At 40.6% G+C, this 23,380-nt stretch overlaps 1 protein-coding gene across 2 annotated transcripts in view; it reads left to right on the forward strand.

The window, feature by feature from the left end:
* The first annotated feature begins 2,532 nt into the window (after positions 1-2,532).
* The window catches only part of KDM4B (lysine demethylase 4B), a 78,176-nt gene continuing 57,328 nt past the window's right edge, over positions 2,533-23,380 (forward strand). For both annotated transcript variants that reach the window (XM_026864977.1, XM_026864978.1), the window contains exons 1-4: positions 2,533-2,695; positions 4,795-4,970; positions 5,838-5,952; positions 8,009-8,202. In XM_026864977.1, coding sequence (XP_026720778.1) covers positions 2,555-2,695; positions 4,795-4,970; positions 5,838-5,952; positions 8,009-8,202 — 626 coding nt within the window. In that variant the 5' untranslated portion in view covers positions 2,533-2,554. The remainder of the gene's footprint in view (positions 2,696-4,794; positions 4,971-5,837; positions 5,953-8,008; positions 8,203-23,380) is intronic.

A 23,380-nucleotide genomic window follows, 5' to 3' on the forward strand; every position in this document is an offset into this window, starting at 1 on the left:
TTAGAATAAAGAGGTGAATTCCAGAGTGCTGAGCAGCATTGCTTGTATTGAGGCAGATAGAGCCTTTAATTAATTGATTAAGCTCTGCATGAAGTAGTTTTTGATTCCTCCCCTCCCCTGCATTGTTGGAGTGTGTATTTTGACTATTCACTCCCAGTTCATTGAATAAAAAAATGGAATTGCTGGAGATGATCTTGAGGAAAAGATGGGATAAAACCTGTCTTTGACTATTTTTTTTTTTTTCCCCCCTGGTTGTGGGTAAAGCTGCAAATACTGGGAAGGCATCCCTGGAGCAGATGGTGCTGGCACAGATTCTTCTCAGGACGGAATTCAAGTTCCTTTCCCTGAGCCAGATACTCCCGATCAGCCGGTGTGCAGTGCTGCTGCAGAGCCTGACCTGGTGCTTCCTGCTCGGGTGAACTTTCGTGGCATTTCTAGACCTGGTTTAAAAATAGCAGAAGTATTCTCAGTAAGATTGCTTTGGAATAAAAGTTTGGGGATGGTTTCTGGCTTTGTCCCACTTCTCCAACAGTCACGTTTCTTTTTCTTCCAACTCGTCACCAGGATCAGCTGTATTTTCCTGCTGAAAAATATTTTTATTTAGTAATTTGGAGGAAACCTCTTTCAGATGGATGCCCAGAGCTTATCAGCTCCCATGGTTCATCTCAGGATGGGAGACTCTGTTTCCTATTTTTCTATTTCTACAAAATATCTGTGTAGTGAATTGTTCTTGTGGGTATGGATCAGTTATTCTTCTTATCTTAAAATGTTGACCCTGAAACACAGCAGTTTTTTTTCCTGTATGGCAGGGTTGGAAATTGGGCAGGGCCACTCTGAAGATGAGAGGGGTTGGTTAAAGGGCCTTTTTGTTTTAAGACTGCAACAGTTTCTGTTGGAAATGCAGCTGTCGGGGTGAAGGGGTATCTCTTTCCTCAGTTGGTTTTGCTCTGGGTTATCGTGCAATATTGGGCTTTATAGTTTGGTTTTATTATGGAGTGTGCCTTGCATCTCTGGCTCCTGGCGTGGAAGGGTTCTTCTGATACTGCCTTTAATTTAGGGGTGCAGTAGTGCTGTGGTTGAGGAGCGCCAGGCAGATTCGAGAGGACAGAACAAGGGTGTGAGAAGCTGCCACTTTATCCATGAAACTGCATTGAGGAAGGGCTTAGACTTGCAGACCATGGTTTTGAGACAGATTTCACAGAAGTTACTCCGCAAAATTCTAAATTTTTCTATTTCCTAAAATTTCAAGTTAAAACTGTTCATTTGCCTTTGAAATAATTGGGTAAAACTTTTTTTTTTTTTTTTTTTTTTTTTTTCGTGGAGTCTGTCCAAATTTCTGTGTGACTTTGTTTTTAATTGTAGGAGGCGAGTGGGAGTATCTGCTGCCTCTTTGGCGAAGTGTGAGTTTTGTGCTGTGCTCACTGATTAAAACACTGATATAGCACTGTTTCTCTGTTTTGTTTTTCCTAACACAAAGAATACTTTCAGTAGCATCTGGAATACTTCTTGGCTAGTTGGAAATAAATTTAAATTTAAACATGCTTTGCTTGTGATTTAAAGTCACAGTTGATAGTGTTGCTGCACCTTTTATTCCTTAAAAGCCCCGTACTGCCCTCTCGTGATAGCTTGGGTGCATTGTATGTGCTGTAGCTGCTTTTCGAGTATTTTCATAGTTGTCTTTGCAACTGAAATGCCATAAAAACATTTACTTGCCTCATAAGTTTCCAGAATAACCTTACAAAGGTCCATCTTCAAAACTGTGGCTTCATCCTGATTTTTTTTTTTTTTCTCCCCTCTGCAACTTTTGAAGTAAACGGAGCAATTTTGCTTTTCACATTGAAAGATGCTTTAAAGTTGTGCATCTAAATTTCTTTTAAGAATTGGCTTGACACTTTGTCTATGTGCATTGCAAATACAATCAAAATGTAACGAAGCTACATTTTAAGAAACTAATTATATGATTTTTTAATATAGCCCCTAGCACATGAAAAAAAACCAAGAAATGACAGATAATTCATTGGCCAAAGCTGTTGTTTCTTTAACTATATATAGAAAAGGATAAAGCATTCTGGTGGAAAACTTTGAGGGGCAGCCAGCTCCACGCACACACACTGAATAGATGCTGGAGGTGGTGAGAAGTTTGTGGTTCGTGGCCGCCATGCTGATGGACACAACTTCATGTGATGAATGGAGGGGGGCGATGCTAAGGCTATGATCTATATTTAGGCCCTATCTGATCTCTCAGATGATACCGGTATCAGGAGTTCCCCTGATACTTGATCCATCTTAGGGCCCTGCTAACAAATAGAGTAAGTGGATTTTGGGGCAGAAGCTCTTCATATCTGTGTTAGGGGACAGTACTTACACAAATACTTTATTGGGGGAGTAGGGGAGAGAAATGAAAAATATGTCCATGCCTTTCTGTGAAATTCATTAAAGCAAGTAGAAAGAAAACAAAGGTTTTTAACCAGTATTTTTTTTTTCCTCTCTTCTTTCTTTCTTTCTTTCTGCCTTTTTGTTTCCCCTCTTCAGGAACTGTCGCCAGCCTAGAAGGATGGGGTCGGAAAACCCAAGTCCGCAGAACCCCGGCTGTAAGATCATGACCTTTCGTCCTACCCTGGAGGAGTTTCGGGACTTTGGGAAATACATTGCTTACATGGAATCGCAAGGAGCTCACCGAGCAGGGCTTGCCAAGGTGAGTTGCCCTAGCTTAGGTAGTTGAAAGCTTCCTGAAGGCTGCCTTCCCGAGGCTCCGCTTTGTGTAAGGTGTCTCGGAAGTTATGTCACTTGGAAGCAGTTTGCTTTCATGCCATCAAGCAGAGTGTGTTTTTGAAAATTTGAAAATCTCTGTTTCAGTTTACCGAGAGAGGAAAGGCAGAGGAGTTACGGGCCTTTTGTAAGAGTGGAAGAAGTGTTTATTTCTAGGATGTCTTTTCCTGATCCTTAACTGGACATTCCCAGCCCTTGCAGAGATGGGTTAAGGATTGCTGAGGATACAGATAGTGGTAGCCGTGGTCCTTGAGGGCTGGAGGCATGAGATTTTCAGCTTCCCCAGAGTGCGGAGTAAAGGATCAGGCTTTTGAAGTCTCCTTAGGTTTTGATGGGGGAGAAGGCCTAAATCACATCTGTGTGAATAGGGACAGACTTTTTACTCTTGTCTTTTCTGTGTTCTTGGCTACCACCTTACTCTAACATGAATCCAGACCTGTAAATGTGTCCTGTATGTGATTCCCAGAACACCCGAAAGCCCTTTTGAACTTTAGGAAGCAGTTCTTCAGCTCTAAAACATCTTTCTGCTTCCTTCCCATCCACATTTTTACACTGAAACTGATTATGAAAACTCATGCGAGTCTTCCAGATTCCAGTACTTGACATACAACTGCTTGGAAAAATCAGGACTAACTGATTAGAAAGAGTATTTCTGTGGCTGTGTCATGTTGCACCACAGGCTGAGGGAGATCGTTTGTTCTGACAAGGTAGTTGTTACGTATGGTATTTAGTAGAACTTAATAAAGCACAGCGCTGTTAGGCATGAAATAATTCTTATTTCTTTTAAAACATAGGTCAATTACTGTTTCTATTACAGTTCTAAATAGAGCTGCGTATTGATAAAAAGCTCTCTGTGAAACGTTTCCTTGTCCACTCAAGTGTATGAGTAATTACATTCCATGAGTTCACTAAGGTAGATTATTTTAATAAAGGTTGTTGGTGAATTCCAGATGATGTACAGAAATTACTGTACTTGTAGGACTAAATCTGAGCATTTCACGTTAATTTTTGTGTGTCTCTGAACTGCAGCTGTAATAGAGCCTTGTAATGGAAGTAGAACTCATCATATCCTGGAGGATCCATGTCCACAAAAATCAGTAACTTGTTCTCCAATTCCCGTAACTTTTTTTGGTTAATCCTTACACCAAATTAGATTGCAGAGATTTTTTTTTTTTATTTCATTCCATGTGCCCGCTGAATGTCCTACTGATTGTTCTCTGATCTCGAGCCTAAAATTGTTGGCAGCTCTTCTGCTGAAAATTACAGCTTTTTCTTACAGATTCGGCACTGCTTTGCAGTAGTATTTTTGCGCAGCTTCCAAGAGTGAGGAAAGAGTTCTGGACACATTCCCCATGGTTTTCTTTTGTTCTTCTCTACCCCTTATTCCTTTTCATTTAAGGAGTTGGTCTCCAGTGTGTCACCTACAAATACAGAAACATCAACAGCAGTAATGCAATAGGATTTTGAGCCTTCCTAGTTAACAAACAAACAAACAAATAAACAAAATCCACCCCCTCAAGCAAGCTGGAGTGTAAGTGATCTTCTGGATGGAATATAGCTGTGTAGGCTGCTATAAAAAGTTACAGACTTGTAGAGATGCAACATGCGATAAAGCTGCTGGAGCCTTCATGCAGCTTTGTGGAATGGTAGGTGAGAGGAATGCCATGCTGGAGGGAAAGCATGTGCAGTCCCTCTGGCATGCAGTGCATTTACTTGATGTCTAACTAGATATCTTTTATCATCGTTGACCATCTTCTGTGCCACTGTTCCGGTGGGACCGCGAGCAGGCCGGCGATCAGCCCTCTGACCATGTCAGCTAGTCCTCTGCTCCAGCTGATGCAGAGCAGGTGTCTTGTCATATGTGCTGGTTATCTGAGATGCTGCTGTTATCTGATAACCTGCAGCAGCAGGACAAAATACCTTCCGCTTCAACCGTTTTTTCTTCAGTAGAAGTTGCGTTTGCCTGTTGTGAGCGTGAAATGTTTTATTGGTTTTTGTTTTTTTTTTTTTCCCCCCCAATTCTAGGTGATTCCTCCTAAGGAATGGAAACCTCGAAAAACCTATGATGACATAGATGACATGGTTATCCCAGCTCCTATTCAGCAAGTGGTCACCGGACAGTCGGGGTTATTCACCCAGTATAATATACAGAAGAAGCCTATGACTGTGGGAGAATACCGGCGTCTGGCTAACAGTGAGAAGTACGTTGGTGTGAAGGGATGCTTACGTTGTGAATGGGGGGCTTGTGCAGAAGCTTTTCTTTCTAGAAACAAGCTGAAAAGAAGGTGCAGCCTTGTTAAATAGGAAGTGTTTTTGAAGAAACAGCTTTTTCTTAAAAGCTTACATCCAGAATCTCAAACAAGTTTGTAACTTGGTGGCTTTTGGTGTATCTTAGATCCTTTTCTGGGAGCTGGTGTTGAAAGATTCTTCGAAGTCGGTATTTGGCTAAGAATCTGCCTGAAAAGAATGTCTTGGGAGTCAAAGAAGAGCTCTTGGTATATTAACGGTTGTTCTGGAAAACATGTTCTGTTGCTGAGGCAGAAATACAAGTACCTTGGAGTGCCGGAGCTAATAACACGAGAGTCTTCTGAAGTGACGGGGAACACTGCGGAGCACTTCAGTTAGCTGGGACGCGCCAAGTGGTCCAAGCTGCAGTTGCATCCTTTTTCCAGTTACTTTCCCAGAGCTCTGGGAGTACCTTGGATTTTAGCTCGAGCATTACAGACATCATGCAATCAGTTTAGAAATACTGGTAGTACAGCATATACATGAGTGCTTTACCTGCCTTCGGCTCCCTGTGTAATAATTTCATCTTGTGCACCCTTAGATGGGGGATCTGGTGCATCACATAAGTGCAGATCCTTTGTTAGTATGCACTAAGAGGTTTTGTAGAAAGATTTAAAAGGCAGTAAATTATATTAATCTGAGTAGAATTAAAAATTAAATGCACCTTCAGTAACCTGAGTGTGCCTACTTAGAAGTGTGTGTTTCTTTTCAGTCATTTATCTGTCTGTAGTGAGTGTTCCTTAGGACTTCTTACATCCTTACATTTCCCATGTTCTTATCAGGTATTGTACTCCACGCCATCAAGATTTTGAAGACTTGGAGCGCAAGTACTGGAAGAATCTCACATTTGTCTCCCCAATTTACGGAGCTGATATTAGTGGCTCACTGTATGATGCAGTAAGTGAAATGCTCCTCTTTTATTTATTCTACACATGGACACTGACTTCCTTATTGCTCTTTTCCCAAGGAACAGTAATTCAGAATTTAGTTGATTTAGTGACTTTTTTTTTAAAAAAAAAAAGCGCAAAATCTTTATTTTTCTTTCATTACAAAAGTGTGACTAAACTTCCCACCTTCCCCAGAGATTTAGGATCATAGAGACAATGGAAGCTGGAAAAGCTTAGTTTTACTAGAAAAATGAAGAAAAAGGTGATTTTAAAAAATGAGTTCTTACGAAGCATGTGGCTAAAAATTGTAGATGGCTTGCAGAAGAGCTTGGTAGACGAAATTCAGCTGGCATCATAATGATATGCCCAGATATATGTGATGGCATATAGGTGAATTAGAAGTAAGCTACAGATTCTGATCTCTATCATGCTAGGGGTTGGGATTTTTTTTTTTTTGTTTGCCTTTTTTTTTTTTTTTTCCTTAGAGAGCCATAAAAAAGCAGCATTTCAAGGAATTGGGTGCTTCATCAGAAATACTTTTTTTGTTTCTTAATACAACTAAAATATTTGCATTTGGATTTTTTTTCTTTGTAGGCAACTATATTGGGATACAATGCACCTGTGTGCTGATTTATTTTACAGTTCAAATTGTTGCTTTTCCTTGTTGAAATTGCATCCTGTGCTTAAAGTAATTCTCTTGTGGTTTCTTCTGCTGTAAATGATAAAGGTTGCTTATCTTACTCTGTTTAGGCAGCTAATTTAAAGCCCTTCCTTTGTAGTTTTCTTTTGAGTGGAAAGTGGCGGCTTTTTTTTTTTTTTTTTGAGTGTTGTCTGTCTGCTGTGTAAACTGCATGCTAATGTAAAAACTATCTTTTTATTATCAGTATGGTTTAAGATGGAATTAGTTGGAATAAACTTAGATATCTGAGGCCTTCACAGCCATGGACATCGAAGTTATCCATAGCATTTGGTGCTTTGGTGAGAGTGTCACATTCTTAGCCAGGGTATGATCAGGGAAGGTGACATAACCAGGCACAAATTCAAGCTTTAGGAGAGGTAGTGCACTGAATATGTACTGTTTCCTTCAAGTTCCTATAAACAGAAATTAACCAACTGAATTACCGGCTGCACCTAAAGAACATTTCCTGCTGTGCAGTTACTGATGTTGCTGCAAGCATTGAGGTGTGAGAGTTAAGAAAAACATTTCTCTCTCTGCATCATCTCACTTTTCAGCCGCTTCCTTCCTTCAGCCCTTGTTCCCCTGCCCCTGGTGTTTTTTTCAGATGAATTTAGAAAGTTTCAGGATTGAGCAGCTTGAGTTTCACTGTCTCGCAGTTACTCCAGCCATGAAGCTGGGCTTGCTCCTGTACCTATCAGTTACTTGCATGCCTATGAAGTACGCTGGGGAGAAGGGGTGTCAAGGAGACTCTTCGTTCCCTTTTGGGGATTGTATTACTTCTCAGAATATCAATCTCAAGGTTAAACGTTTGTACCGGTTTATGTGACTTCTCTATTTCATGTTGAAGTAGAGGAAACCAGCTGTCAGATTTAGAACAACTTAACTGTTCTTTCTGTTCAAATAGTGGTAACAACCAAACTGTCTTCCCTGTTTATCTGAAGCATTGAGCTGATGTAGAGGCCTCTGCCACTTTGGCCACATTAAAGTCTAGTGTTTCTCATCAGCTGATACATGTTCATCGGGCAAAGAACATCTGGGCACAATATGTCATTGAGAGAGGTGTGTTTTACCCTTAGTTTATCTTGTGTTTATTAGTGGAACAGTTACTTAATGGTAGGGTGTCAGGTAGTACAAGTGCCTCTTCAGAGAACACATTCAGTGAGAAGTGAGTAATCAATCCCTTTGCCACAAAGTAGTGGTAATTCATCCTTTTCATGGTTATTGATGAACATTAAAAGTAAGCTTTGTGGAAGCAGGTGGAATTAAATTAATGTAGATAACACTAGGATATCCACATTTTAAGGCACTGAAAAGAAGCTGTGGGCTATTATACTGCTATAGCAAGTCCTGATATGTTCCAGTACAAAACATTTCTTCTGAATTACAGGACGTGGAAGAATGGAATATTGGCAATCTGAACACCCTCTTAGACATGGTGGAACACGAGTGTGGCATTATCATAGAAGGTGTAAACACTCCCTACCTCTACTTTGGGATGTGGAAGACAACATTTGCTTGGCATACAGAGGACATGGATCTCTACAGTATCAACTACTTGCATTTTGGGGAGCCAAAATCCTGGTAAGTGATAGAGTACTAACAGTGGCTACATACCTTTACCCTCACTTAGAGGTCACTGCAATATCCTTCTCTTCAGGTCTACCTAATTCTGTCAGGCTTACTTAATTTCTCACTTCCCTTTTTTTTTTTTTTTAACCTCCTCTCCTTCCTACTCCACGTTTCAAAGGAATTTTGCTTTCTTATGTGCTGACTTGCTCACAGGCCTAATTCCTGAGTTTCTGGAAGAGTAACAGAATTAGGGAGACTTTTTGACATCACAAGTCAAAACAGATTTCAGCACCTGGGGCTCTTTGGAAACTAATGTAGAAGAGCAAATGGTGATGGGAATGTGTGGATGCTTCAGATGCACTTTAGTAGTCAAAGACTGTTGTTCTAGCATTGTGCTGTAGGCAGGAAACATCTGTTGCTTCAAACTTTCCATTATTTACATATTTAACTATGCTTACAACTCCAGGGACAAGCTATGTCAAAAGGTTACTTTTTCATGGTAAATTCTTAGAATAACAATAAGCATTTTTCAACACTGTTGATGCATAGAGTGGTTGGAAATAAGTTTCCACAAAAACAATCAATAGGTAGGGATGAAATTAAGAACCTAGGAAATCTGGAATTAAGTTACCAAGAGGTGGTATTCTTCTTTCCTCAAGCCTCTTATTTAAAAGTATAACCACAGAAGCTTAGCAACCCAGAAGAGCTTTGCTTAAGATCTTGATGTGACTAATAAATATTGACATTTGCGTGCAAATTAGAGCTTAAATGTCACTGTGAAGCTCCTGTCATTGTGCTCTGGCAGTGGCAGACAAGATCCTCCCATCTCTCTGCAATATGAGTCCCTGGTGACACCAAGTATCTCCAGGCTGTTAGTGCCTGTGGGCATATAAAAGCTACTACAGCAAAGAGGCTGTAATGAATGGATATAGTGTTCTTTTACAGTCTTGAAAAGGAGTGGAAGGATGGGCTGAATCTGTAATGTTCATCTGTAGTCTTAATGTGAATTTTAAACATCTTTCCAACACGTCAGAAAATCGGTTTCCCCAGCATACCTGATTCTTGGTCTCCCTCTTTCAGGCAGATGCACAAGGATTTTGCAGAATCTCTTGTGATGCCTCTGTTAAACAAGCTTGATCTCAAGAAACATATCTCTGGATTAGGAAAGAAATGTGACATGCTCTCATTTTAGATACTGTCAGTTTTATTCTTCAGAAGCAGTTCATCAAACCCACTTTTATTATTCGGTCCCCATCTCCAGTAGATGGTGCCACCAGCACACAGGAGAAGCTGTTCCTCTCCTGCGCCCAGGCAGCGCAGTGACTGCAGACGCAGCCAGCGTCCCTCGGTGTGGTGGTTTCAGCCGTCGGCACAGAGAGGTGGCTGCTCCGAAGAGTTGTACGAGCAACCGCCCCGAGCTCTGCGTTAGGGTCATGCGATCGTGGCTGGCTCTGGCTGCTCCTTTCATGCCTGCCTGTTAATCAGTTCGGCCTCATCTGCCTTCTGCTTGCGTTTTGTTCCGAGCCCAGAGTAGAGAGTTATCGCTTTCAAAAAGTAGAAATAAGAACAGGTTACCTTGAAAAGAGAAGTTGGTTACAGCATGAAAATAACAGCTGTTCCCCAAACTCATGTTGTGAGCAAGAGGTAGAGAACAGATGTGAAATGAGGTATACATTAAGTATTTGTATCTCAGCCTAAAATGTTTATCTTCTTGTATGCATTTTAGGAACTTTATGCTGCTGTTTAGTTTTGTTGGTGGGTGGTTTTTTTTTGGCGTTTTTTGTTAGCTTGGTTTTGTTTTTTTTCTGTTGGGGGTGGTGGGGTTTTGAGGGTTTTTTTATTCTGAGTACTGTAGATACAATATGTGGAGATCCACATACCTAGTATATTGTAAGGGTGATAAACTCATTGCCTGAAGCCGTGGCCTCATTTTTACTAAACAGTGTTTTCTCCTGATGTCCTTATGTTTGCTGTTGTTTCTGTGGGAACTACGGATCACATAGTAGAGAAATGAACAAAAAACCTTCCAAACAGTAAAACTTGAAACACCTTTGTGTGGCGTGTTTGTATGAAGGGGTAAGAATCGGGAAGAACTGGAAATTGTAGATGGAAAATTGTATCTGGCAAATATTGGATCTTAAAAGTTCTTGATAGCTCTTATTTCTGTCTAGGCTGCTGAGGATTTTGGGGAGATGCTGGGGAACACCTGATGTTCCCCTAAGAGGGGTTTCAGTTGTTGAAGAGTTCAGTCACTGCTGCTTATAATTGGAATAGAGAAGAGAAATCATAAAATCCCCTTCTAAAGGAGCTCAGATCAAAGCAGGAACATGCTCTGCACCTGGCTGTTTTTTGGTTGGTTTGTTGTTGTTTGTTTGTTGTGGGTTTTTTTTTTGTTTTGTTTTTGTTTTTAAATCCTGTACTTTTGCCCCACTTAAAAAGGAGGGGAGGATTTTTATGCAGCCATTCTGTGTTTGTATCGTTCTTTTATAGTAACTAGTTTTATAAACTACGTCATTGGGGGAAAGTGAGGATTTTGAGGACAGACCATGTTTTGGGCAAAACGTTTTCCCATTCAACTGAGTTTTCTTATATAGATGACAGTGTGTAACACAAAACTGGATGTATTGTGACAGGATGCCACTGCTGGTTTGGCAGGCCTCCCTGATGTTGCCTTAAGCATAAGGCGAGAGTATGCCACTTGCCCAAGTCATTTCTTCCTTGTTCTTCACTATGACAGCTTCTGTTAATGAGTTCTCAAGCTCTTCTGTGAGCAAGCATTGCCTTCTGAGGAGTAAATCTGAATGAATACCCCTTTGAGCAGACCTGGAACTTTCCAGTTACCTGAGCGATCACCCATCTTCTGGTTGTGGCTGCAGTCATCCCAGAGCTCAGCTGGGGGAGCTCTTGGACTTCAGTGATGAACTTCCAGTGGTGCAGTGTGGCTTTACTCAAAGATGGCTAAAATGTTAGTTCTGTTTTTCTGGCACCACCTCTGTGGAAATTTCCCAGCTTCCTTCATCCTTTTTATAGACTCTTTGACTCTGACAGTGATCATCTTAGAAGCACCTCGGGGAACAGCAGGAGTGTGGAGAGTTACGAAGTCTACCAGTTTGGGGTTGAGCTCTAAAATAAGAGGCAGAGTTATTGTTTGGCTGTCAGAGATATTTATATAGTGAAACCAAGGACTCTGTATATTGATAGTATTCTGCTTCAAAATTGTCTGTTAAAAACCGTAACTCTTTCTTCATGTCCCTCATAAATTATCTCGGGCTACTTTAATAATCCAGGCTGTGCAACTAAAGCCCCGCTTTGCAGGGTAGCACGCAGGAGTGGTGAGAACCCACCAGCTCTGTTTCCTTGTGAAAGCAAGGTGAGAAAGGAATTGAGCTGATTGAGGTTGCCTCCCAGATCTCATTCAAGTGGGTTCTACAAGAAATCTCTATGTTTATTTGCTGTGGAAGAGGTGAAGTACATTCTCAGGGAGGTCTGGATGAGATGCTCAGACTATGAGAAACCACCTCAGTGGACACGGATAAGCTGAGAAAATAATCCGTCTCAGGGGTTGGGGAAGTTACTGAAGTATTATTTCATATGTGTCTTTGACTTCTGTCTCTGGAATTTTGGGTTATACCTCTTACAAAACAGGTGCTTTGGGTACTGTTGGGGTGAGAGTTAAAGTCTGTGGCTCGACAACTGAAGATGGCTTCTTTGTGCAACCTAATGAGCATCTGCTCGGTCATACAACTCCTTGATTAATGTGTGTCTCTTGGCAGCAGGACTTCTCTGCAGTGACAGACTTTCTTGTACTGTTTCTTCCCCTAAGTGGAGTAGAACAGGCTGCAGCAATATGAGTTGTCTGCTCAGAGTTGTGTCACTGGTGACGTGGGTTTAAAAAATTGTTCAGCCGCTAAGTGAAGTACTTGAGCAGTAAAGGGTCATCCAGTGATGAGGGAGAGGAAAGGGGTAATGGAACACAGCTTTTCTCTGCTTCCAGTCTCATTAAATGATTTATCTATGCCTGTAGATTGCAGTGCATTTATTTCTTAAATTCTGTCTTGTAATACCAAGAAGAATGAGCAGTGTTACGTGTCTTTAGCCATAATGATTGCTGCTGCAGAGGTACCCATGCTGCCCCTTCTGGGATATACTGGCCTCATACTGAAGATGATCATCTTTTCTGATGCACTGTTTCATCTGGTCTGCATTGGAGTCACGCTGCTGCTGTTTTTAACTGGAAAAATCAGTCTGGCAGGCTGAAAGAGGTAGCATGGAAGGTGTGGGCACTTCCCACCAAACCTACCTGGAATTGGGAGCTGTTGTGTAACTTCGTGTTAAGCTTCTCAGGCAGGGAGCTGCTGGATTGAGTCTCTTGCTTGCTTGTTTCTCAAATTACAATAAAATGTCTCTCTCCTGTTAGTAGCTTAATTACAACCTTTTCATAGTCTGTCTTCAGGTTTTTCAAAAGTTTGAATGTATTTCATTTTGCAGCCCTATATTAAACCCCTTGTGGTAGGAGTTTTTACTGTATCAATTATATATATTATGTATAATTACCTTATACATTCATATGCTAAGATCTAAAATAGAGCATATTGTCAAACGATGCTAACAGAAGACTGATTTTTATAATGCAGAAGCAACAAAACTGAATGCCAAGCCTCATACTTCATGGTTATTATGGCATTTTATTGAGGAACGTATGCATCTCAGCCCTTGCAATTTTAAAACTATATTTTTAAACCCCGCCATCACTTCGTTTCTTCTCTATAAAATTGTGCAATACCTACCTTGAGGGCTTCCTCTGGTAGGGAAGTGCTGAAGGAAACTTTAAATCTTAGTAATGTGAATTTGATGGATGCACTTTGGAGATGTAATGTCTCTATCTTGTTTTGTCAACACTGTAACACCTGACAGGTAATAAGGTTATTTTTCTCAGATATTTTTGTGACTGATCTTGCTGTATAGTAACTATTTGATATACCTTCTGTAAGTACTAATGGGATGTTACACTCTATTCTCTCTCTTGGAAACTGCAGGTGTTAAACCAGAGTGACACTGAGGACAGTAATTGATTTTATAAAATGTCCCTGTTTCCTTATCGTGATGAATGTTTAATCCCCTCTAATTAAAATAGGGAGCCAGCTTTAGCTTTTAAGTTGTATGGTCTCCTCTCCAAAACATTCCCTTGCTGAAAGTGGATCATGGCTAATCTGTTTGACTTTGATATCACAAAGTACACTTTATGCCAGAACAGCAGTTTATGTGGAATTAAGGACAAATTACCAAAGGAATTTTAAAATAGAATGATTAGTTGAAAGCAGTGGCCACAGATACAATTACATTTAAAAAAAACCCCACATTTCTGGAATTCTGTCTTGTAAAAGTCTTAAGACTGCTTACTTGAAAATACATAGAGATACCCGAAGACTTTGTTGGTTAAAGTATTTTAGAATTTTTGCTTTCTTTCCTCCAGGTGTCTAGCAAGGTTCCTTGTGTAGGGTAAATCTATCTGTAGGAATTGAGGTAAACTAGTCCATAGGAGGACTTGCTTGTAACATCAACAATTGAATAAATTTGTAGTATCTGTTAGGGATGCCACTATCAATAAGGAAATGTCATATTTTCTAGCAGCGTTATGATGGGGAGATTTAAAGCAAGAAGTGATTGTTCCCCTGGGAGAGGATTGTAAAAGGAGCCCTCTTTATTCTTGGCTAAAAGCATAAACTAAAGCAGCTGCAGATATGCAAAAGCTGAGGATCTCACTGCTGATTTTATTTTTCATTGTTGTCTTAGGGAGCACTGCAGCTGTCTTAGACGGAACTCTTGTCCTATCCTCCCCCCAGGACAGAAAATGTTAATCCCTCGAAAACTGTCTTGAAGAAGGAAAATGACCTAATAGATTCATGGAGCTTAACTCTTCCAGCTTCTCTCCTCCTTCACTTTCAGTGCGGGACGCTGGGTCCTTATCCCCATTTCCCCCATGTGGTATTCTGCACCATCCCTCTGCTTTAACACACTCTCACATATGTTGCAGTTTGTTGTGAGCTTGATGTAATCTCATTTAAAGCAGCTGGGTTTAATGTTTGATACTTAATTGTATGGCAGCAGGGGGAAGGGCACTTGTCCCTTCCATCATTTATTGCCTTCTAACTATTACACTCCCTTAGGGGGCCGTTGCACAAGGTGGTTGAATTGCTGAATTGATCAGATGTGATTATAAGCCTTGATTATTGGGATCTTGGAAACCTTTGCACCCTGGAGATCCTGTGAGTTTCTTAAAGTTAGACTAGCTGGAATCACATATGCATTTTGCCCTTGAGGACACTGAGGACTCTGAATTTGTTACACTATGACTTTTCATTTTGCTCCACATAGAGAATTTTTTTTTCCTGAGTTTTACTTTCCCTATTTCTTGGCGTTAGGAAATTCAAAAGAAGATTCTGTGGTCTTTTCTCCCTTGATCTCCAGGGTCTGTATCAGTGAAGTGTGTAAGGTTGTCTTGCTCTTCAGTGTGTGTGCACATTTGCTGTTTGTGTGTTCCCCTCCTGATAGCAGAGATTTATAGGCTTTTGGGGTGGAGTGGGGGAGAAAGGAGGGGCAGGGGAAGGCCATTTGGCTGTGATGGGCTCCTTGCAGCTCACAAATTTCCTTCCTGCCTCTGCTATCCCATGTAATCTGTTTTACAGCTCTGCAGTTTTGGATGGAGAAAGAATAGAATTTATGGTGATGGTTGATTTATAGGTTAACTGCACCACCATTTGCTTTCAAGCGGATTTGGCAAAGCAAGACCCTTTTCTGTTGATAAAAGGGATAGAAGAAGGAACAGCGATATTCATTAAAAGAAATAAAAGGGAAGTGAGATAAAGTATGGCCAGGCAGAACAGCTTTTCACTCTCCTACCTCTTCCAAAACTGTTAGGTGAAAGCTGCTTTGGAATAGGCTTTCTGCATTGAGAATCCATGTGCGTGTTGATTTGCTCCGAGATGTGTGGAAGGAGCGGTATATTGAGATGCAGAGTTGCATTCCCCCGTAATTCACTGATAAATGAGAGCAGGGCAGCAGTGAGTTATTAATACAGCCTTTCAAGCTTCATATACCGCAGTCATTAGTTAATCAATACAAACCCCACTATACTACTAATATTTAAATGAGCCTTCCTCCAGGCTCTCCTCACTCAGGTCTGAGGGGTACTGTTTGTCCTGGAGGTGGTGCTGTGGGTGAAGGATGATGTCAATCTCATTAGGAAGGGAACGATGCTAGCTGATCATCTGCTTTAAAAATCCGAGGGATTGACGTATTGTACAGAGACTGAATCTTGGGCGACTGGGGTGGTTTTAATGCGGTTAAGTCATCAAACCAAACTATATTAAGAGTTATGTGCTCTAACTTGTGTTATGTGGATTATCTTCCCAATCAGGTGCCTGCAATTGGAACAGTGGAGATTTTTCTTTTTAATAGACTTAGATTTTTGTTGTGTTTTATTATGCTGCTGCAGACAGATTATTAAAAGATAATTTTTCTGATGCAGAGAAGGCGTGATATTCTAGGGAGGTCAGACCTGTGTATTGCCTTTCTTCATTCACCTTCATCTAACTTTGAGAGAAAATGCCATGAAGATCAATCCAGACTCGTGGACTGATGGGATCAGCTATGCAGCTTGTCCGAGGAGGGACTGTTGCTCTGTCAGAGGAAGAAATGACCTCAGCCAGCCAAGCTGACTGCTTCTACCCATTTGATCTCCCTCTCCTTTAACCCAGCTCTGTGCTGTATGTGTGCTTCCCCCCCGCCAAAGTCCTCTTCCTGTTTCTTATTTTTGTCTAAACCCGCTGCAGAAGATGTGATGTTAGTGCCGTTTGAGTTTTCAGTCTCTTCATTTTACATCCATCTTTACTGGGCCTGTTTATTTACTCTGATGAAATTATAAACTCTTAGAGGCTGGAGTTCATCAGTGAGTTGTTGTACCTAACCTAGCAAAGCAGAGACCCTTCCAGTCTATGGTTTGTCTTTGTACCTTTCCATAATGATCTTGGAAGGTGGTAACGCTGATCTGTGCTCACATCCTCATTTTTACAGCAGTGTCTTCAGGTGGGCTCCTACTCCACTGACACGGTGTTTAATACATGTACTGCTGTTTCCGCCAGCACTAATAATTCATCACAGCTCAGTAGTCCCAGTCTGGATTGAGAGAAGCATGTCTTTGATCCAAGAAGGCTCTTGCTGCAACTCATTCTTGCATTTTGAAAGTGTCTGCTCAAAGCTCAGGCCTGATTTGAAATGAAGATCTATGGAAGTCTGACAGGATCACAGATTGGTTTTAATAACTGAGGCTTTTGAACAGTGCACTCTGCCACGGAGACAAGATGGGAGGGAGATGTGCTTCCATGCTTCATGTAACTCTTTCAGCCTGATCTGACTTGGGCCCTGTGGGAGAATGAGCTTGCAAATTCTGGTTTGGCATGGCATTGAAAGCTGAGGTTGGAAAGACCAGAAGGAACCAACAGTGGTACTGCAGAGCTTTGTCTTTATTCATGTTTTGTTAACACGTTGGCAGAAATCAGCGGGGATTTTTTTCTTTACTCAGCAGAGAAAATTGACATTGGGTGATGCCAAGTGCAGTGCAAGCGTAGTTCAAAACAGCAGAAGCCTGTAGTAATGACAGCACTTAAATAATGCTCTGCCTTGTCCGAGTGCTGTGCAACTGTTAACTAGTTAGTGTTCTGAGTAATATATATGCTGGGTTTCTATCCACTTCATTTCTAACTGGCTAATCAACATGACAGAGGGGATCAAGTAGAAGAAATAAAGGAAACTTTACAAACTGTGTCACTGATCTTTATCAAATTTTAGCTATAACACTTCTAGCTTTGATGCTGACAAGAGCATAGGCACTAGCTTCAAAGTAGTAGCTGTAGTTTGAAACAATGCGGCTTGATGGATGAGGAGCATGAAACCTTTGGAAATTTTTTTTTTTCCTCCTCAGAAAAGAGAAGAGTGTGTGTGTAGAGGCGTTGCACTTCTAGCACAAGGGGTTTCCTAATCCAGAAATATCTTTTGGTACTAGTGAGCAGATTCTTTTGTTTGTTCTGCTGTAGGCAATTATCTGTATTTTTTTTCCAAAAGCAGTGAGCAGGAGTGTACATGTGCCTTTGCCCAGTAAAGCAGGCAGCTCTCACAGGCCAGTTGGTACGAGATAGGAACATCTGTGGTATCTCCTCTGATTACCTTTTTTCTCCTTGTTTCTTGAGTTGCAATAAGGGTTTGTTGGTTTTTTTTTTTATGAGGTCTTTGAGGCATATGTTTGCTTTTTTAATATTTGTACAGTATCTGCTACAAAAAGCAACCAGTAATTAATAATCCGATTGCCAGTTTTGGGAAATAAATCTGATTTGAACAGGTTCTTCAAAACAAAAGATGGAGAATGGCAAGGGGATGGATATTGTAGTCATTCATCTCTGTTGAATTGTATACTAATTATCTTCTTGGCCAAACTGAATGAATAAATGATTTCATAATGTTTTTCCCAAAACACCTTTTCTTAGTAAAATACCCCCTCATTCACTGCATGCAGAATCAGACTGGGTTTATTTTGTATGTGTGGAAGAGAGTCACTCCAGTGTGATTTGTAATTTTGTGCTTTGTGCCTGGCATTTGTTGCTGTGAAGCTAACTGGACTGGTACATTGACAGTCTTTCCAAGAGCAGATGGTTGTTCATATTAAACTCTCTGTTTTAAAATAGTATTTAAAAATTGCATTTGAGTTCTAGAAAAATGTCGGTTTTGTATTCATTGAGTTTTGGGTTAGTAAAACACTGTGAACGTAGCCAATTGCTTAGTTGTTTTGTGCAGTTCTTGTAGTTACCAGTTCAGATGTACCTCTTGAAAATTCATACTGCTTTAAAATCAGAATTTTAAAGAGCTGCTGTCTGATGTCTCTTGAAGCTAATGCCTCTTTAATACTATTTCTTGCTCATGGCAACTTTAAGGGTTAAAGAGTCTCTTAGCAATGTGTGTTTGGCACAGGCTAGGTTTGACTCTGATCTTCCAACAACCAATTCATAAGATTTGATTCCAGCTCCAGAGTGACCTGAGATATTCTGTCCATCCTTACTGGATAACAAATGGAGAGTCTGCAACTGCACAAGCTTTAGTTTCTTAAGGGAAGGAGGAAGTTTCTTGTCTTGCTTACTCTTCTGTTAGCAGCAGAATCGCTTGCCATTTCTTCATATTGTGCTTGGCAATGGGGTTGATAATTAGGCAGCTACGTGCATGGAAAAGAGATCTTATCGCGTGAAATAGGCCCTGTGGTGTAAGTGCTGAGAATGCTTATTGTTACCCGGGCCCTTTCTGAGCAGGTTTTGTCCTGATTTTCTTCCTGTGCTGGTTCCCAGAGGACTGTATCTGAGCAGCTGTCTGCAGAGCTCATTTTTCTCCGAGCTTTAGAAGACAGGTTGATTTGGTGTGTTTGTGTGGTTGTAATCTTGTTCTGTCATTACCTATTTACTCCTTATTACAGCTTTTTGAGCAGATACTCCCCAGTCTCTGTGTTTATCTTTCTCCCTATGTGTATTTCAATAAAAATGTCATTATTTGAAATCATTGACACTGCTGGTTAAAGATACTGAATTCCATCATCTATTGTCCTGTAAAATGATCCATTAAAGATAAAACTGCAGACACTCGATAAAGGTTCATTCCTAGGAACAAGGAGCTCTCTGATCCATGTGTGATCTTATCTCCAGAGCTCGTGTTTGCATTCTTGATGTAAAGGAGCCACAACAGAAGGGGACAGAGAAGGGAGGCCAGAGATTTTCCTCTCCAAACGGTGATCTTGAGAAGGGAAACGGGATACTTACAGCAAACTCACTGTGGGGTAACCCTAGATACTGATGAGGAGAAAAAGAAAAAGTGTTGATTTCTGTGTTTTAACAAACTGGGAGGAAGAGAGGGATGAAGGGAGGTTAAACATGGAGGAGAGTAAGGGTGAGGATAAGATTGGTGATTATGAAAGGGAGGGAAATGACAGTGCTAGCACCCAAGGAGCAATCCATTCTTGTTGAAATGCCCTTTTTACATACAGGCTGCAAACCAGCTTAAAAATAGTGTGGAAACAATGACTTTTGTTGCTCTGAGCTTTACTTTGACACTGCTAGGAGATGCAGTATTATAAATACCTTATAGAAAAAAAATAGGCCTCTGAAGCAGGATATGAACTTTGCAAATGAGGGACTACACTGTATGTAGTGGTGGTTCTTAATAGCTTCTATTGGGTGATAAATATTCTTGATAGACTAAGGGGTTTTCTTTGGAGGCATTGCTGATATCATGGGGGCTAAAGATGTTGAAGGTCAGGGTTCAGATTATGCATTTATGGACACACTTTGTCTTACAGAGATTGAAATAATAGCTTTTTATTCTGCCTGTCACCACTGAGAGTAGGTTGGCATTTGAATCTTCAAAGGGTCAATATTCTTGGCACAACTAAATCTGCTTTGAAGACAGATAACTAACCCCCAGCTTGACACATGGTCCCAGGCATTTTAAATGTGCTGTTTTCTTTGTGTTCCTGTTCCTTATTTCAGTAATTATAGCATGCTAAACTGTGTGGGGCCTGTTTGGCCAGACCTTGTGCAGACACTGTGAAATTAACTTTCTTACCTTCTCACATGAATTGGGCTGAAGTGACATTTCCGAAGCCTTGTGGTTGAACCTCCTCCTGCCCATGGTGCCCAGGTTCTAGTAGAGAGTAGGTGCATGAGATTTAGTAATCTAATCACTGCTTAATTGCTCTGTGTTGGTGCAAGGAGAGGCTGACGTGTAATGAGGTGCCGAGGCAAGGTGGTGTAACTATCAAAAAAACTCTTGTGTGTATGACAACTGGTAGCAAGAAAAGGTCTTGGAAGCTTTGAGGGAAGGTGGAACTAAGGGACAGGATGCTCTGGTCCTCTGCCAAATCTAGTGATAGCTTCAGGTGAGAACAATGCCTCTTAAACAGAGCGGAACCAGCAGAAAGGGCGTGAGCAGGCTGAGGATTGCCTTTGTTATGGATAAAGTTTTTAATAGCTTTCAGCGGCCAAGAAGATGACAAAACTGAATCGCACCCCCTTTGAAGGAGCAGTGGTGAGGAAAGAATCTGGGCTAGACTGGAAAGTCCCTGAAGAGCACCTGGAGCTGGAAGCTGTCCCTGCCGTGGTGAATTCCTGTTAGGTCATCCCTTAATGGCCTCTAAACCGGTCGTTGTATCCCAGGATGGTCTGTCTGCGCTTTTTTACTGACACACTCATTTAATTCCTAACTCACAAGACATTTGCTTATTTATTTTCATTGTTCCTGATAATAATTCTAAGCCATTAGAGGGGAAAATTGTATTCAAAAATGCTGTTTCACACTTTATTTGTTTGATGATTTAGAGCGATAGAAAATAGCACATTTGCTGGCTTTTATAGTCTGATAATTATCTGCATCCATCAAGCCATTCCAGGGGAATAAACAAAACACCAAGAAAATTACACTATTAATGACATCCTTTATGGAAAATAGGAAGGATCTTTCTTTTGTGTTAAGTCTAAAAAGGGGACTGTCCAGATAAACTCATGTTAACAAAAGCAAACTACCACGGTAGGGAAATGATTGTCCAACATGTTTGTAGCTTTGGGGTAAATCCATTCTGGTCCTGTGACCCTGGTGTCTGGTAATTACAATCAGAATCAGTTTTGCGGGATACTCAGGAACTTGGGGAAAATTACACAGAAGTAGAGATCAGAAAAGCTGGGTTTAGGTTTTGTGAACCTAGTTTGGAGGCTGGAAGTCTTTCACGCAGAACAGTAAGTTTTATATTTTAGAAGTGAAACTTAATCCATTTCAGGGACCTTCTCTTGTTTTGGTAGAAAGAGTAGAAAAAGGTAATTTAAAAGGATCAGTATATTACTTTCAGACTGTTGACTTCAGGGTAAGATGACATTTGAGTTATACAGCTATAACTTTTTTTTATCTTGAGATTTCTTTTTTTTTTTTTTTTTTTTTTTTTGTAAATCTTGTGTTCCCTGGCAAAGCAGCAAGACATTATTCATGCCGTAATCCGACAAATTGCTGAGTGGCAGGTTTGCAAGTTAAGCCTGGCCCTTTGTCTTGGTCATCCGCTGCAAGGCTGACCCTTGGAAGTACGTACTTAAGGCATTAGTCTCCGGTTTGTTTGCAAGTCCAGTTTCTTGGAAGTTTGATATATCTTAAAACAGTTGCTGGTTTAGCACTATTTGCTAGACTTCGCTTTTATTGGGGAACCAGGTTGAACCAGAAGGGACAGATTCTGCATTCGAAGCAGCAGCCCAAGGTCAGCATTTTCAGCACTGCTGTGTTTTCTGTTGGCTGTTGCAGATGTTTTCTCTGAAGCAGAAATAGTTTATAAAATGATGATGCTTAGGAAGGGCTGTTAAAATACTTATGCTGCCACTATCACTTCTCTTTAGCTCGGGTTGTTTGGGGCAATGGAAAATCCTTGCTCCGTCTTTACCACTTTGTGGTTAACAAGAAGTGTCTGCTTGAGGCTGGATCGACGTTAGTCCTGCTCGACACCTAATTCAGTCTTGCCCAGGCAGAGGGGTGTCACAAAACTCCTTCTGTCAGCAGGGGTGAAGTGTTGGGCAGTTCTCAGTCTGATAGTCTTGGCACAGCCCAGTTCGTAGTCTAGTTTAGCCAATTGATACAAAAGTGATATTTTGCTTGTTTTGAGGTTTTTTCCTTCTTTCCTTGTCTTTGTGGAATGCATTTGTGCTCTTAATTTGAATGGGGCAGAGAAGGGAAGTAGTTTTACATGTGTTTTGATTTATATATATACACATATTTTTAAGATTGTGATAGGGTGGGGTTTTTTATATTTTTCTGGAGGAAATCTAATACATTCAGTATTTGGACTGGACTACTAAAGGAAAATAACCATACTATTTGGTGAAAAAAAAGCCCTCTTAAAGTATTCAAAGTCATGCATATAGAAAAGGAAATTATTGGCTATGCTTTACCATGCATAATCTTGTCAGTTGGTTTCTGGAATTAAAGACATTTTGCTGTTGATCTGAGCTCCAGCCTGTGGGTGCAAGAGGGATGGTAAGAAATCCTACTGAATGACAGCATTTTGTCAGTTCCCTCTGTCAAGGATTTTTGTCCCCAGCAAGTGCCTGGCCGTTTTTCATAGTGAAAGCAGGAGGATGGTACCATAAGGTCGGACACAAAAGCCAGCCCTTTGTGGATGTTTATATGCTCAATAACAGTACTCCTTTGATGGTAGCAATTTCTAATCTTTCCCTGTCGCCTCCATTGTTATTCTACCTTGTAATCAATCATTTTCTGTCTAGATTGAGCTTGCTGGCTCAATCTGTGCCATACTTGTGGAAGCCTTCTGTTTCTCTTACTGGTTTTAAATAGCAGCCCAAATTCTTTCTTTATTGCCTATCTTTATGTAAATCAGTCAGATTTGTGAGTGTAACTTAAAGCAGAATTTGACCTACTTTTAATTTTCTTCTGCAGTTAATTTTTTGAATTCCTAAGAATAAACGTATAAGAATGTATAGGCTCTGCTTCGTAAAAGAGTGGCCCAAACAAAAAAGTTAATTTCTAAAATTGGAGTCAGCTATTACCAAGAGGCTGTTCTGTGGTAGGGTGTTCTGATTTATGTATTATTACATATAGTTCTTTTTTATAAGCTGGAAATTCCTCCTCTCTGCTGGTTTCCATCCAAGCAAGTCCTTTTCCTTTCTCTCTCCATGGACCGTTCTCTAAAGCTCAGCTTGGCTTTTTGCAGTCTGCAGTTTCAGATAACACAATAACCATGTTCCAATGTATTAAACTTTTAACATCCTCAAGATTCAATTAATCTTATCTTTACAACTCCCAATTACAGGCACTAATTAAGTGAAGGTTGCATTGTAGACTGGGGATATTACATTAATCATCGGCAGCCTTGTAGCCATAAATTAGTCCTTTTCCAATCCTTCAGCAGTTTTCCCAGAAGGAATGGAATGTCTCATTTCCCTGTTTTAAGGGACATTAATCCCACAAAGGAGCTTTGGATCGGGATTAGTTTTATCACATTTATGTAAGTGATGAATGGTCTTTGTAAAATGAAAGCTACTAGCTTTGTCCCAGACAAATGAAATTGAATTGTTTGATAATTATGCAATTTAAGGCACTGTCAAACTTT

The sequence above is a fragment of the Athene cunicularia genome (assembly GCF_003259725.1).
Source record: "Athene cunicularia isolate RWA chromosome 28 unlocalized genomic scaffold, athCun1 chr28_part1, whole genome shotgun sequence".
Lineage (NCBI taxonomy): Eukaryota > Metazoa > Chordata > Aves > Strigiformes > Strigidae > Athene > Athene cunicularia.